General features: G+C 44.8%; 1 protein-coding gene across 1 annotated transcript in view; it reads right to left on the bottom strand.

Moving 5' to 3' along the window:
• Positions 1-17407, bottom strand: part of CPAMD8 (C3 and PZP like alpha-2-macroglobulin domain containing 8) — a 169017-nt gene that overhangs the window by 34882 nt on the left and 116728 nt on the right. Inside the window, exons 30-34 of the mRNA XM_043975621.1 lie at positions 8809-8974; positions 5224-5310; positions 4892-5028; positions 2830-2985; positions 2351-2413 (exon numbers count right to left, since the gene is read on the bottom strand). Of these exons, the coding sequence (XP_043831556.1) occupies positions 2351-2413; positions 2830-2985; positions 4892-5028; positions 5224-5310; positions 8809-8974 (609 nt within the window). The remainder of the gene's footprint in view (positions 1-2350; positions 2414-2829; positions 2986-4891; positions 5029-5223; positions 5311-8808; positions 8975-17407) is intronic.

Genomic DNA, 17407 nt, shown 5'->3' with positions numbered 1-17407 from the left:
CCAGGTTTCCAATCCTGGCTCGGATGCCTAGTAGCTGTGGGATCTGGATAAATCACTTTGCCAGCTGGTTTAGGTAGCAGTGTGGAGAGATTGGCATCGAGCCATGCACATTATAAATGAGGGTAATAATACATATATTCTCAGGGCAGCTAGATGGCGCAGTGGATAAAGCACTGGCCCTGGATTCAGGAGGACCTGAGTTCAAATCCGACCTCAGACACTTAACACTTACTAGCTGCATGACCCTGGGCAAGTCACTTAACCCCAATTGCCTCACCCCTCCCCCCAAAATACATATATTCTCTTTCTCACAGATTTGTTATGAGGAAAGCACTTTGCAAACTTTCAAATATATATTAAGACAAGCTATTACTGATACTATCATTAGTCAGAAAGGATGGCAAGAAAGGAGGTGAGCTTTGATCTTGGCTGGATCTGTAGAGATTGAGAGAAGACAGGAAGAAAGAATTCTAGGCTAGCGGGAATGGCAGGAGCAGAAACAGAGACAGGAGAGTACAATGAAGGTATGTTCCCGAAATGGAAAGACCAGTCTGTCTGGTGAGGAAATGGAGCTGCAGGTGAAGTGATTGCTCCCAAGATCACTTGGCCTTCATCTCCCCCTAGGATGATGGCAGCCCTGCCAATTCAAGGCCAATCAAGCTCTGCTTTTACCCAATGTGCTGGTGACTATGGGCTTAAGTTGGAAATATTTGAGAGGCTCATCAACAGACAAATGGCCACTTTCTGATGGCGAATGGAGCGGGGTTTGTCCATGGCCATGGATATTTCGATTCAATTTTCCAGAGTTACAGAATATAGGTATTGGAAGAGACCAGCTGATCAACAATCCCATTTATAACATCCCCAGCAAGTGATCATCCATCCATCCATCCATCCATCCATAACTTGAAGAAGTCCAATGAGGGAGAACTCACTACCTCCTAGGCAGTCCAGTCCTTTTTTTTTTTTTTTTTAGTGAGGCAATTGGGGTTAAGTGACTTGCCCAGGGTCACACAGCTAGTAAGTGTTAAGTGTCTGAGGCCAGATTTGAACTCAGGTACTCCTGACTCCAGGGCTGGCGCTCTATCCACTGCGCCACCTAGCTGCCCCTCCAGTCTTTTTTAAAATTTATTTTTTGTGTGGCAATGAGGGTTAAGTGACTTGCCCAGGGTCACACAGCTAGTAAGTGTCAAGTGTCTGAGGCTGGATTTGAACTCAGGTCCTCCCAAATCCAGAGATGGTGCTCTATCTACTGTACCACCTAGCAGCCCACCAGCCCAGTCCTTTTTGGGATAATCCTTATTACTAAGACATGTTCCCTTCTCTCAAGCCTACATCTGCCTCTATCCATTTTTCACCCATAGCTCCCAGGAGGTATTGGGCCTTTGCTGCCAAGCATAATAAATCTAAGCTCACAACAGCAGCTCTTTCTAAAATCAAGATAAGTATCACATTCCCACTGAATCTTCTCTTCTCTTCTGCAGCTTAAACCCCCCCCCCCATTTCTTCAGTCGGTCCTTAAACAGCAGGTTTTCTCATCTCCTCACTGCCCTGGTTGCCTTTTTTTAGGAAGCTCTCCAGCTTTCAGTGTCTTTCCTAAAATGTAGGCTGCATATTACAGACCAAATAATCCCATCATTCTAGCTATTGCCCTTGAAACAACTGGAATGTAAGAATATTTCAAAGGACTAAGTTGCATCAATTGCCACAGGGCATTATTTTAAGCCACAAAGTACAGAAAATAGAGGTAGGGTGAAATTTTTTATTTCAAAGTAAAATTCTAATAAAATTTTTGTGTCAGTTGATGCACTTGGCCTGTCTAATGTTAATGTGGCCTAGGACAGACTCAGCTTTTTTGGCTGTCAAGTCAAATATAGCATTGACGTATATTGAGTTTGTAATCCGCTCAAACTCCTCAACTCAACGGGGAATACAAAAACAAATAAGAAACCAGCTGGTCTAGTTGAGAACGAAGATAGTGACCCACCAGTTGTTTTAGTTAGCAGTGTGGAGTAATTGGCATTGAGCCATGTATGTTCTGCCCCAGGCCCCCTTGTGGACAAAGTGCACTTTTGCAATTTATTTATTTTTGGTGGGGAGAGCTATTAGTCAGTATATGCATATTGGGTGGAAGGAAAACTTGACCGGCCTTGAATTGGCAGGGCCGGCATCATCCTAGGGGGTCCTAGAAGGCAATGAAGCTGGGGGAATAATTACCAGTTGTCTCCAAAGAAAACTGGCAATGCAGAGTTCTGCTAAAGAGTGAGACATGGGGAGGTAGAGGGTGGGGGGAAGAGGAAGAGAGAGAAGGAGAAACAGAGGAACAAAGACTTCAGCATCCTTTTCTCACCTGCATCAGGCAACAGCCTTCTCCCTTAGCGCTAACAAAGAGTCCTGTGGGAATACTAGGGATCTGCAGAAAGAAGAGGAAACATGACTTTCGTGATTCTTACTTAAAAGACACAGGAAAACACATTCCACGCAAGGACTCAGGACCTATTTGACTCAGTGTGTATTTATCACAGCCAGCTATGTGCCAATACTCCCCATCAAAAAGCCTCAAGCACCCTCTGTGATGAATGATGCAACTGTAATTATGTCATCCTTAATTCATAAGTCATGTGTGTCCACGCCTAGGGAAGGGCCTTGGAGAGAACAGCTCACAAGGCTTTGTGCATTATCAAGCTCAGCCTTCCCCTGACACAGGAGACGCTCCTTAGAGCTAGGACCTGGGTTGCTTCCCATAATCCTTCTTTAGGGAATTCACACCCACCAGCTGAGAACAGCATTTTCTTCCTCATGGCTGCAGTGTGAACGGAACCAACGTACCACCGCTGTCTGCAGGACCTTCTGGTTGGACTTGTTCAGTTCGAATGTCTCCTGGTAGTCTAGGTTAGTTGATGCCAAAGAGATGGTGAGGTTAACTCCTCCAATATAAGACAGGATAGCATATTCAGCCAGGGCCTGCAGGGCCACACATGTGTCCTGTGAAATACAGATCAAGAATTCACAGTATAATGAAAGGACTGTATAACCTTTTTTTTTTTTTTAAGCAGGGCAATGAGGGCTAAGTGACTTGCTCAGGGTCACACAGCTAGTAATTGTCAAGTGTCTGAGGCCAGATTTGAACTTAGGTCCTCCTGAATCCAGGGCTGGTTCTTTATCCACTGCACCACTTAGCTACCCCCAGCATAACCTCTTTTTTTAAGCTTCCTAGGGAGTATGACAGTCATTATGACAAGAAAGACATGGAAATAGGAGATAAATGTGCTATGACAAGCTGATAACTGGAATTTTTTAATTGCACCAGAATCTTTTTTCCATTTGCACCCGGTAACAAAATCTCCCTGCATCCCTCAGAAGCTCCCCCAGCTACCTGTAGTCTCTCAAAGAGAAGAGGGCCATAGGCCTGCTATAGGCAGACTTAGGGTGTAGTGTTCTATAGGTTACCAGCCAAGGCAGCACAGTATGGTAAGACCCCAACCTGTGTTTGCTAATTGGGTCACCTTGGTCATGACCCTTAACCTCACTCTCAGTCGTGGGAGCTCTATGAGACACTCAGCTCAATTACTCAATAATGGTGAGAAGTAACATCATGGTCTTCAAGGAGAAGGTGGCTTTGGTCTGTGAATAGAAGCACAGTAGGGGGGATGGGGTGGCCAGGCCAGGGAGGGGGAGAGACCCCAGCCCTTGGTCATGGGCAGATCAGATTGGGACTGTTCTGTTCAGTGACAGGACCACATTCTAGAACAGACACTGATGAATTGGAGCCCATCTGGAAGAGGGTAACCAGGATGGTGAGGACACTGGGACCAGGTCATTTGATGACCGGCAGACGGGCTGAGGCTGTTTAGCTTGGAGAAGAGAAGATGTGGGAAGGATATGATGAAAGTCTTCAAGTATATAAAGACTATCAGGATACTTCTTTTCTTTTTTTTTTTTTGGTGGGGCAATGAGGGTTAAGTGACTTGCCCAGGGTCACACAGTTCTGAGGCCAGATTTGAACTTAGGTCCTCCTGAATCCAGAGCCAGTGCTTTATCCACGGCGCCACCTAGCTGCCCCAAGACTATCAGGATAAAGGAAGATTTAACTTCTTCTGCTTGACCCCAGAGGGCAGAACTAAGAGCAGAGTGAAATGTAGCTGAGAGGCAGATTTCAGCTTGGTATGTGACCAAATTGCCAAACAGTTAGAGATGTCCAAAAGTCCACCAGAGTTGCTTTATTTGGGCAGCTAGGTAGCATACTGGCTACAGTGCCAGGCCTGGAGTCAGTCAGCATCATCTTCCTGAGTTCAAATCTGGCCTCAGACACTTACTAGCTGTTCCCCTCGGCAAGCCACTTTACCCCGTTTGCCTCAGTTTCCTCACCTGTAAAATGAACTGGAGAAGGAAATGGCAAAGCACTCCAGTTTCTTTGCCAAGAAAACCTCAAATAGGCTCATGGAGAGTTGAACAAGACTAAAAAATTACTGAACACTTGAACCTTCTGGGGAGGTGATGAGCTCCCCACCATTAGGGGTCTTTAACAGAGGCTGAATCATGGCATGCTATTTATGTTCTAGATGGGATTCCTGCTTAGACTGGGGTTGGACTACAAGGACTCAGGTCCCTTCCAACTCTGATTCTCTATGTAACATAGGAATGACACTCATACTCCCTATGTGATGGGGTTACTGATGAGATCATAGATTTAGAGATGGAGGTGCCTGAGAGTTCAGTGAGTTCAAAACCCTTTTCATTGATAGATGAGAACACTGAGCCCCAGAGAAGTTAGTTCACATCCTGGTCCTCTTACTGCCCATCCAGCGCTCCTCCCATGATTCCTGCTTGTGAAATGGATCGGAAAACCCTAAACCAGGAGCCATTATTGTCATTCCAAACACGGACTCGCCTGGGTTGATGAGAACCCCCCAAGCGCATTTCTCTGCTGCGACAGCCACTTCACCACTGGCAGTGCTGAGGCCACATCTCCCAGGAGCGTGTAGGTCAGTAAGGCATAGGCTGTCATCTCCACTTCAGCCGAAATAACTGAAAGAGAAGGAGCCGCTAATTAGAGGAGGGAATTCCATTCCGAGCAGAAGCTACCTGGCAGATGGTCTCTCCACAAAAGTAGAGAGTCTGGGTGGTTAGCATAAAGAGTCCATGCTAAGCAAGGATAAAGATGCACACTGTCGTCTCAGCTATGGACACAGACACACAAAAGACAGCTGGGGATACCAGTACCTGATTGAGAAAGTCCATCATTAAATCCCATAAATGTGTCCTCATCAGTAACAAGTGTTCCCGTCAGGCTCCAATGTGTGAATCCATCTGGAATGACACAACAGGATTTTTTAAAAGTAGCTAAAAGGTAGCCACGGTCCCAGAATCCTAGGATGTCAGGGTTGGGAGAGATGCCAGAAGGCACCTGAGGCAACTGGACTGAACAGAAGACCTCCAAAACAGGGGATTCAGCTCTCCGTCTAGCCTGCTGCCCTGCTTATCCGCATCTGAACCAGCACATCCAGACTGGACTGTCAGAAAAGTGTGCCTAGGGTTTGACTGTTCTGACTGGTGAGTGACTAGTCTACTATATTGAGTCAGCCTGACCACTGTACCAGACAGAGGTTCACCTAGGATCCAGCCATCTTGCCATCTGCAGGGCTTCCTGCTTTGCTTATTATCCCAGCTAGAACAGCCCCTCAAGACCAGACTGCTCCAGCCTCTAGGAAGGTGCTGTTCTGATAGGTGAACAGCTGCACACATTGCCTCAGCTAGGCTCTAACCAGCCCTAGAGTGCCAGAGCAGGCCACTGTCTGACTGCTTCCAGCTGTTTGCCCCAGCCTTCCTATCACCTCACAGATACCTTCCGTTTGTTCAAGGCTTCTTCATATTTTTAGCTGTGTCTGACTCTTTGTGACCTCATTGGGCTCTTCTTGGCAGAGATCCTGGAGGGATTTGCCATTTCCTTCTCCAGCCCATTTTACAGATGAGAAAACTGGCACAAACAGGGTTAAGTGACTTGTCCAGGGTCACATAGCTAGCAAGTGTCTGAGGCCAGATTTGAACTCGGGAATATGAGTCTTCCCGACTCCAGGCTTGGTGCTCTAACCACTGTGACACCTAGCTGCCCTTCATATTTAGCCACCTTTTTTAGCTATATTACCCTCCTCTCTGCCCCTATACTTATACAGTTTATTTTTTTTTGCGAGGCAATTGGGGTTAAGTGACTTGACCAGGGTCACACAGCTAGTAAGTGTTAAGTGTCTGAGGCCAAATTTGAACTCAGGCCCTCCTGACTCCAGGGCCGGTGGTCTATCCATTGCATCACCTAGCTGCTCCTAGAGTTTGGTTTTTTGAAGTCAGATGTAGGACCATACACTTATCCCTACTTGAATTTCATTTTTAGCATATTCAATCCATTCCTCTTAATGTTCCCACAAACACCTTGTAGGGAAGAAGGAAAGACTCCGAAGGATGTCGAGGTTATCCACCCAAATTGTTACCTCAAACCCTCTCTATCTAAACTTGAACTCGTCATTGTCACTCCAAACCTTCCCATCCTCCCCACTTCCCTATTTCTGTTGAGAATACCACCATCTTCCCTCATGGTTTATCACCTCAGAGCTATCTTCTCTCTTATCCCCAAATCAATCATCTTGTCAAGTCTACACTGTCTGACATCATTTTGTGACCACCCCAAACCTCAGCCTCCCGTATCAAGTATCTTGTATCACTGTACTACTGTATCAAGAGGTTGTTCGGCATTTATTGACCAGAAGTAAATGAACACGTCCTCACTGACCTTACAAAACAGATTTATCATCACTGCCTCCCCTTTTGTTTTCTGTGTCCCAGACCTAGAGAAATTTGGCAGAACTGTTGAGACACACACTGGATTCCCCTTGGGGACATGTACCCATAAGCACAGATCCCAAGGGAAACTCAACTCCACAGTTGTATTGATCCATTGCAATCATGGCTGGTCTGTCTCCTCTATCCCTCCCACAAGGTTCTCTACTCCAGCAGTCTCATGAGAATTGTCTCAAAAGGCCAGTGGAGAAACTGTGCTCACCCTGGTGACAGAGGTGAGCTCAAAGCAGTCCCAGCAAAGGAGAGAGGTTAGGACCCTCTTTGCATCTACCAGATACAAATGCTGCCATCTCATACCTCCATTCACCTGGCCAGGTGAGCCTTCTTTGTGACTCTACCACTGGATTTCAGCTGAGTTTTTGTCCAAGCTCTATCAGAAAAACACCCTTGCATTCCTGGCTATGAATTCAAATAACTAACAAGGATAGTTAGGCTTTTTTTTTTTTTTTTTTTGATGGGGCAATGAGGGTTAAGTGACTTGCCCAGGGTCACATAGCTAGTAAGTGTCAAGTGTCTGAGTCCAGATTTGAACTCAGGTCCTCCTGAATCCAGGGCTGGTGCTTTATTCACTGTGCCACCTCACTGCCCGATACTTAGGCTTTTAAAGGAATAATTTTAAATATACTGAAGTATTACTATAGTGTCAAGCATGAAAGCAGGTTTGTTTTTATTTGTACCCTTTCGGTATTTCCTGAAATGATAAGACATGGATTATACAGTTACATTGATATGGGTCACCTTTATGGAAGAGGCCATGTCCTTGTGGCCTTTGCTGTCCCCCAAACAGGGCCTTGCCTCGTATATATTTATGGAGGTGATTATAGTTTTATACAAACTGGGTATATTTTGGCTCTAGGAGACATAGTGACTGAGCTGAAAGGACCTTGTTAGAAGGTCCCCCTATTAAGAAGAAAACTTGAGGGGCAGCTAGGTGGCCCAGTGGATAAAGCAGTGGCCCTGGATTCAGGAGGACCTGAGTTCAAATCTGGCCTCAGACACCTGACACTTACTAGCTGTGTGACCCTGGGCAAGTCACTTAACCCCCATTGCCCCGCAAAAAAAAAGAAAAGAAGAAAACTTGACACAGGCCCCAGAGAGGGCAGAACAATGAGGTTCCTGTGGAGTTCTTATTCTCAGCCATTTGCCTTTAAATGGATTATTCCCAATTCAGAGCTAGTTGTTGGGAAAGCCTAACTGGGAAACATGACAATTCCAAGCCCCTTCCTCCTCCCCATGAGTTATTACTGATACTGATAGAGATTTTTAGGTCTAAAAGTTGGATGTGGGAGATAGCTTGGCATAGTGGGTAGGGGGCAGTCCTTGGAGTCTTGAAGACCTGGGTTCAAGTCTTGTTTCTAGTTTGCATGACACTGGTCAAGTCATTGAACCTCTTATGGTCCTAGACAACTATTTAAAACTATAAGTTATAGAAGTGTTGCCATCTATATAATTAATAGAGTTTCCATATCAGGCATTCCCCATGCTAATGAAATTACAGATGTAGACAATAAAACTCCTTAGGTTTTAGAAAGCGCTTTTCCTATGTAAAGATCACAATAGCCTTGGGAGGTACTTATGGGAAACATCATTCTAGCCATCTGACAGATGAGGACACTGAGGTTCAGAATGAAGAAGTGACTTCCCTGGGTAAGCAGAAGAGAGAGTCAGGATTCAAACTCAGGTCCTTTGACTCAAAGATGGAACACTTTGACCATGCTACACTGCCTCTCCTCTGGAAAGTGTTATCATCTGACCACGTCACAGTGCCCAGGACTTGGTCTAGTAGTTTCCTCCTCCCAGGCCTGAGGCATTTCATCCACTGAATGAGAGGACAGACTCTGCTTTCTACAGCCCTCTCCAGCTCTAACATGACCCTGTGGCTCTACACGTCCATTCAGGTCAGGGTAGGGGTGTTGGGGTGGCTTGCGGTCCACTAAGGCCACCCACCCAGATTACCTTGTACAATGGCCAGGCTGTTCAGCTTCCGAAGGACAGCAGGGGCTGCTGGACTATGTAGGAGAGTGAGGCAGTAAGCGGTGAGGGCACTGCTATATGGGTCTTCTGCTGAGTATAGGTGGGACTCCAAAAAATGCTTTGCTTTGCTAATAGCTGCTTTTTCTTCCTAAATCAAGAGAGAGAGAGAGATAAAATCTTTTTTTTTTTTACTCTGTTAAAATATTTGTTTCCCATGGAAGACTTTTTTTAAAAAAATTATTTATTTAGAATTTTCCCCAAGTTACATGTAAAAACAAATTTTCACATTGATTTTGTAAAACTTTGTATTCCAAATTCTCTTCCTCCCTCTCTCCCCACCCTTCCCTAAGAACTCAAGCAATTCAATATAAGTTATACATGTGCAGTCATGCAAAACATCTCTACATTAGTCAGGTTGTGAAAGAAAACTGACAAAATAACTTTAGAAAGAGGAACTAACAAAAAAATTATACTTCAATCTGTATTCAGATACCATCAGTTCTTTCTCTGTAGATGGATTACATTTTTCATAAGTCCTTCTGATAGCATCCTGCTCATCATTTCTTTCACAGTTACTATTGTTAACTGTATTACCCTCCATCCTATTCCCCCCTTGATGAGAGATAAAATTTTTTTTTTACAATTTACTTTTTTTTTTTTTTTTGGTGAGGCAATTGGGGTTAAGTGACTTGCTCAGGGTCACACAGCTAGTAAGTGTCACGTGTTTGAGGCTGGACTTGAACTCAGGTCCTCCTGAATCCAGGGCCGGTGCTCTATTCACTATACCACCTAGCTGCCCCGAGAGATAAAATCTTAATAACAACTCTGTACTTAAACAGAGCTTTAAGATTTATCAAGTACTTTCTTCACAACAACTCTGGGAGGATTTTAATTATGTCCATTTTCTCTTGGTTGTTATTGGTCTAGACCTATGATATCATCACTGTGGGGAATCCTTTCATGTGGAAAGTACCCCCACAGTGAAGCTTGGCAATTCATCTCTAATTTAAAATCTTAAAGAGATGACCCCTGAGGGCTTTACCCATGGTCAAATCACTAGGACCTGTCAGAGGTGGGGTGTGGAACCATCTTTCAGACTCCAACATCAGTCCTCATCCTTAGTCTTAAAGAGGGGAAGTGATTTGTTCATGATCATACTACTACTAAGTAAGAGGAATGGCAGAATTGTGGGACTTTCAAATTAGAAGGAACTTCAGGAGCCATCTAGATCAACTCATGCTCCAAAAAGAATCTTGGCTTTGCCATATTCACAAACTGTTCCTAGTTCTGCCTTCTGGAGACAAGCAAATCCTATGCCCTTGCACATGACCACCCTTAGTACACTTGGAGACAAATACAGTTCTGCCCCCCACCCTGACTTTTTCTCTTTTCCAAGCTAAACTTCTTCAGCGTGAAGATTTTGCATCTAGGTGTCTCCTAACTCTGAGTCACAAAGATGTTTTAATGGGTTACCCAATGTAGATTTCATCTCTTGCTCTTGGTCCTTCTTCTGGCTCCTCAGCCTTATATTAGCACAAACTGTCAGACTTTCTCCTTTGGATATCAATTACTCATTTTCTGTTATTGCTTATAGCTAGGTGGCACAATGGATAAAGTGCCAGGCTTGGAGTTAGAAAGACTTATCTTCCTGAGTTCAAATCTGGCTTCAGAAATTTTCCTAGCTGTGTGACCCCGGGAAAGTCCCTTAACTTCTGTATAATGGTGATAATAATATCACCTAGCTCCCAGGGTTGTTATGAGGATCAAATGAAAATTTTAAAGCATTTGGCACAGTCTTTGGTACATTCCTTTCTTTTGGAAATTTCTCAGATCTGTCTGTCAAAAACTCTCATTTAATCACATTCTCATTGCATTATGTCCCATACCACTCAGATTGTGAGCTCTTTGAAGACAAAAGACTGAGGTGTTTTTTTGCCTCTCCCCCCACTCCCCTTCCCCCAATGTCTATATCTTTTGTGTTGAGCAGAGGACTTTGCTCACGGTAGATGATTAATAATTGCTGAGCTGATCTTCATTACACTGGAAACTTCTTGAGGGCCGGTCATATCTAAACTTTGTATGTCCCCCAGCACTTACTAGTGTTCTGCATAATTAGTGAATGTTTGTTGAATTGAAATAAACCAGACAGCAAGCTTCTTGAGGGCAAGACCACATATTAGTGATTTTTTCCATCCTCCCTCCCCACCCCCAACACAGAACCTTGCACATTTGAGATAACAACAATATGTTGATTGATTCCCTTGAGAATATTAGGAATCCCAGAATTTCAGAGCCAGAAGGGCATTCAGTACCCCATACCAGAACGAGAATCCCTTCTACATCATCTACAATTAGTGGTCATCTAAGCTTTGTTCAAGACCTTCAAAAGGGGGTATTCCATTCCCTTTAGGATCGCTTCAATTGTCAGAAAGTTTATATCTTTGAAACTTCTACTCACTTCTCCTTTTTCTACCCTCTTGGGTCATACAAACAGGTCTAATCTCTCTTCCACAAGACAAGTCTTCAAATTCTTGAAGATAGCTCCCTGTGAAGTTTCTCTTTGCTCCATCTCCTCCAACAGATCCTCATATGGCATGAAGTGGAGACCCTACACCATGCTTGTTGACCTCTTCTCCACACTCTCTAGCTCATCAATGTCCCTTCCAACCCGTGGAACCCAGGACTGTCACAATACACCAAATGTAGTCTTACCAGGGCAATACACAGAGGGCTGTCACCTATATTTTTCCTTCATGCAGCCCAAGATTGCATTAGCTCCCATTCCTTATCAATGATTCAAATTGGGCTTGCAGTCCATCCAACAACCCAAAATGTTTTCAGACAAACTACTATGTAACCATGCCCCTCCCATCTCATCTCTCTAAAGTTAAGGAATATGACTTTTACATTCTTATGTTTTATCTTATTATATTCAGCAATACACTCGGATTTAACCTCTTTGGATATTGACTGTCAATTGCTATGTTAGGGATCCTTTCTAGCTATGTGGGATGTGCAAATTTCACAGAATTTCACAGGTGAAAAGGGCCTTTGGTGGTCATAGTCCCCACTCTATGTGGAAAGGAATTCCTTCTACTCTCTACCTTCCCAGTGGCCACCCAGGCATTGCTTTATGACTTCCAATGGAGGGGAACTCACCATGTCCTTAGGCAGTCCATTTTGTTAGTTTTTCTTTATATCACGATTAAATTTGCCTCTCTGTTAACTCCCATCCACTTTTCCTGGTTCTGTCTTCTGGGGTCAAACAGAACAAGTCTACCCCCTCTCTGGGCAGCTAGGCCCATCTACATCTACATCTACATCTACATCTACACTCTATCTACATAGTAGATAGAGTGCTGGGCCTGGCATCAAGAAGACTAGTCTTCTTGAGTTAAAATCCCACCTCAGACACTTATTAGCTGTGTGACTGTGGGCAAGTCACTTGATTTGCCTCAATTTTGTTATCTATAAAATGAGCAGGAGGAAATGGCAAACCACTCCAGTGTCTTTGACAAGAAAACCCCAAATGAGGTCATGAAGAGTCAGACTGAAAAATAACTACATAACAACATTCCCTCTTTCACTCGACAGTCATTCGAGAGAGTTCTAGTGTTTCCTCTGCATTGTCCAGGTGTAACATCCTCAGTTTCTTCACATAATCCTCCTCTGCCATGAGCTTGAGTCTCTCTACTAGCTTGATCACTCCATCTGGATACTGTCTAGCTTGTCAATCTGGTTCCTCAAATATGACGTGCAGAACTCAACACAACAGGACTGCTGCCATTCCCGGGGTTTGCATTACCAAGGAACCCTTCCTTCCTAGTCTTAAAATGGTCCCATGAAAGCCCCCTCAGTGTCCGAGACTGGTCCATCTCTAGCAGCTCCCGTGCCTGCAGCCACGGCAGTGGAGGAGGGACACGCCACTTACTGAACTGGCCAGTGGAAGCCTTGCTCTGCTTGGCCCCGGAGCAGAACTGGGAATAAAAGGCCGAGAGATGCAGACAGAGAGGCAGATCCCAGTTTGACAAAAGGAGCAATTTACTAATAGTGAAAGTTGTCCAAAGTGCGACAAGCCGCTATGGTGGATAGTGAGCTCTTTGTACTAGAAGTCTTCTAGAGGAAGCTAGATAGGCACTCATAAAGGATGCAAGAGAAGGAACTGATGCTTAGACGTGGTCTGGAGTGTGCTTGACCTGGGTTCAAATACTGTTTTTGCAGGCCACTTAAACTCCCCAGGCCTCAGTTTTCTCATTTGTAATATGAAGGAGTTTGATTAGATTGCCCTTAGGTCCCCTCCATCTCTAAATCCATGATCTCATGACCCTTGATCCCCTGTCCAACCCAGAGACTCTGACTTAGGAATAAAAGTTATTAATTCTTTTAAAAAAAGGTCTTCTTGTTGTTGCTTAGTTATTTTCAGTCATGTCTAACTCTCTGTGACCCCTTTTTGGGGTTTTCTTTTTTCCTTTTTCAATCAATATTATTTTTCCCCCCAGTTACATGTAAAGATAGCTTTCAACATTCATTTTTATAAGATTTTGAGTTTTTAGGGTTTTCTTGGCAGAAATACTGGAGTGGTTTGCCATTTCCTTCTCCAGCTTGTTTTACAGATGAGGAAACTGAGGTAAAGAGGGTGAAGTGACTTGCCCAGGGTCATAGGCAAGTATCTGAAAGTTACTGTAGAAAAAGAAACCAGGGACAAACATTCAATGTGCTGAACTTTAGATTTAGTACAACATTTTCAATATGCTCCAACCAGAGGAATATGTTAAGAAGGTAATTGCTATAAAGGAAAAAGAAGAAAGAGGCTGCTAGGCATCCTTGCTATGGGAAGCCTCAGGGGCCATGCTGAGCAGTTTAGACTTCCCCACTCACAAGGCTCTGAAACTCTCATCCATTCCTGTGGGATTTTTCTTTCCTCTCTGTGAGGGCTCAGGATTCCTGAACTTTCTCTCCATCTCTGAGAGAGTCATGCAACAGGAGGAAGATTAAGCCTGGGGGCTGGCAGATGGCAGGGGTCTAGAGCAGGGAGGTGAGTCAGGAACCTACATCCAAGCCTCCTGTGGGGCGGTTTGGAGAAGATTCTTCTCAGAGTCTTGGGAGGTCTGAGAGGCCCCTTTGGAGAATCTCATGGCAGCCATGACACACTCATACCACTGGACAAATGGCCAAGCCCTGCTTGGACAGGCAGATTAGATTACAAACTGATTTGATCCTTTTCCAGTACTCATCTCAGGCATTCTACAGAAGTGACAAAAGACATATAATCCCAGGAGCTGACAACTTTGTTGAGGACAAGAATCACACACACACACACACACACACACACACACACACACACACACCATGCACACATACACGCAGCTACACACACACACACACATACTTTCTCTTTGAGTGCAAGGATTATTTTACTTTTGTATTTGGATCCCCAGAGAAAGCACAGTGCCTGGCACATAGTAGGAACTTAATTAATGCTTGTTGATTAATTACTGACTACACGAAATAACTGGAGGATAATTCAAGACAGGATAGTCAAGGCTTGTTTGGGTGATACCAAGTGCAGGGCACAGACAAGTGGTCCATAAAAATGAGATAGTGAAGATCCAGGTGTGAAGAGGCCTGGGTTCTAGTCCCCACTCTGCTAGGTAGCTTTGTGTAAGTCAGTCACTTAATCTCTAGGACTTGATTTCCTTTTTTATTTTATTTTTTGTTTTTGGGTTTGTTTTTTTTTATTGGTGAGGCAATTGGGGTTAAGTGACTTGCCCAGGGTCACACAGCTAGTAAGTGTTAAGTGTTTGAGGCCTCCTGAATCCAGGGCCGGTGCTCTACTGTGCCACCTAGCTGCCCCCGATTTCCTTATCTTTAAAATAAATTCGTTGAACCTCAGATCACACATAGTTAGAGCTGAAAAGGGAGCTCGGAGATTGATTATCTAATACATCTCCCTGATTTTTGCAGATGAGGAAACTGAGGCCCAGAGAAGAAAGGACTTGCTCAATAGTCATCCATTTATTAGCTCACATATTCATTCACTGGACATTTATTTAGCCACAGGGACACAAAGAAAATCCTTTTCCCAAGGAACAGATGTTCTATTGGAAGAAATGATAGGTACCCAAATAAGTGAAAACAAGGTATCTTCCAAGCAGATCCAAAGGGAAGTAGACCCTGGTGTTAAGGGGATCAGGCTGGGCTTTCCATGGGGGGGGGTGGGAGGGGACAGTCTGTGGTTTGTCTGACTGTAGAAGGTGGAGAGAGAGGTTCAAGGTTCATTTGATTTAAGGCTGGCAGGGACCTTAGAGATTGTGTTGTTAAGTGTAGGATCAAAGGATGTCCGAGTGAGAAGAGGCCTGTAAATCTTGGAGATGCAGTCCAACTACTTTATTTAAGAGATGAAGATGAGGCCCCGAGGAGGTAGAGGGACTTGAGGAAGGTGGCACACCGTGCCAGGGGCAGTGGGAAAGAAAAACACGAGGCCAATGATAGCGGTGCTGAGGGCAGGCAGGTCTCAGTTCTGTTTTCCGTGCTGCTTCTGACACAAAGGAGGGCAAAGCAGATGCCGGAGAATAATAAGGTCACATGATGTCTGGGTGGGGGTGGGGGTGAATGGGGTGACTGCATCCTGCAATCATGTTTTATGAACTGCGATGACCTCGCCACTCAGGAACACAGTTCAGATCGTTTATAGAAGCAATGTAATTGTACTTGATGTATTTTGTTTCCTTTCATTCCTCTGGGGTATGACCTTTACTCGTCTCCCTTGGCTCGCTTGCAGAGCGAGCAGCCCCGACACTAGGAGCTGTTTTGCTGCAGAAATGGGGGCCTCTGCGGTGGGCTCTCCCCTTGTGGAACCTGAGCCCTGGTTTGTCCAGAGGTGGGGAGCAGCATCATGAGTTGAGCACAAGACCAGGGGCCCGATTAGCCCTAGAGGCTTGAAAATAAAGGAATCCACATTTGGGTCTCCACTGTAAACCAGAAAACATTGCCTGATGCCTCATAAGCGTGCTCATATGCAGCTTGGGAGAGGCCAGGCTGCTGAGAAAGAGTCAGAACTGCCGGACAGCACTTCTCCTTTTCTGAGGGAGGCTGTAGGGCCACCCGAACAGCCCAGGTAGGGCAGCCCCTTCAGGATCCAGCCCTCTCACCTGGCCCTCTTCTCCCAGAATCCCAGGACCTCAGAGTGGCATGGCACCCAGAAGACATCCAGCCCGACCCTCTGACCAATGCGTCCCTGAACACCTTCCCTCATCCTGGGCACCATCACAGGGAGCTTACAACCACTGAAGGCAGCTAGCTTGATCCACTTTTGAACTTTTTGGATGGAGGAGTTCTTTCATCCTTGTACTGAGTTGAAATCTGCTCTTCTGCCTTTACTTCTCCCCAGTAATCCTCATTTTGCTCTCAAGAGCAGATTCTCTCTTCCACATGAAAACTCCTCAGATGTTTACACAAGTGATTATGAGCTACAGAGTCTTCTCAGGCTAAACCACACCTGCCCCTCCAGAGGATACTAGTATTACATTACTTTGAGTCCTCCCACCCCACAGAGGCAGGTTAGCCTTTCCTGGACCCACTCTAGTTTGTCTATGTTCTTCCTGAAAGATGCCACCCAAACTGAATGCCGACCTCCAGATGCTGCGTGTGGAGGGCAGGGCAGCTGGGCGGGTGGCCTCCTTCCCCTTTGTCTACATATAAACATGCTGAATGTTTTGCCCAGAATGTCACCACACTTCTTTGTGGGCTCAGAGACCACAGCAAGATTATCAGGACCATTGTTTCAGAGTGATCCCTCTTGGAGGTCTTACAAGCTGATCAGAGATACAGTTGGGATTCATAAGATGGAGCTTGCTAGAGGACTGCTGAGTTTCCTTCAGACTCTAAGGTAATCGGATTCTCTTGTCATTCAGTTGTGTTGAACTTTCCATGACTCCACTTGGGGTTTTCTTGGCAGAGATACTGGAGTGGTTTGCCATTTCCTTCTTCAGCTCATTTTACAGATGGGGAACTGAGGCAAACAGGGTGAAGTGACTTGCCCAGCATCATACTGCAAAGTGTCTGAGGTCAGATTTGAACTCAGGAAGATGAGTCTTCCTGACTTCAGGCTCGGTGGTTTTTTCACTGTGTCATCTACTTGCCCCTAATCTGATTCTGTAAATATTCTCTAACTCCTTTACAATATCCAATTGTTGAATTCTTTCCTTTCCTTCTCAGTTTAGCTCACAGGCTCCCTCTTCCATGAATCAGAAAGATACTCCCCTCCCCCAGTCTTGTGCCTCCTTTAATGTATTTATCACAGATCCAACTGGATCAGAATAATTCAGGCATATATCTCCAAGTTGTTTGAGGGCAAAGACCATACTTATATTGTATTTATATATTTCAGTGCTGAGGATATAGATGAATGCATTGCCTATGCACTTTACTGCATATGCTTTCAAAATGCTTGCTTGGTTTTTTGGGTGAGTTCAATCTTTTTAAGCAGCCCTAGTCCATCCAGATCTTTAGAGTCTCTGACGTGGTCTGTTGTAGGAGCTGGTGTTCAAAGGAGTGCAGCAGATGTCAGGAGACCACTTAA

This window comes from Dromiciops gliroides, chromosome 1, assembly GCF_019393635.1.
Source record: "Dromiciops gliroides isolate mDroGli1 chromosome 1, mDroGli1.pri, whole genome shotgun sequence".
Lineage (NCBI taxonomy): Eukaryota > Metazoa > Chordata > Mammalia > Microbiotheria > Microbiotheriidae > Dromiciops > Dromiciops gliroides.
Note: the sequence above shows the minus strand (reverse complement) of the source record. Positions and strands in the feature narration are given on the sequence as shown.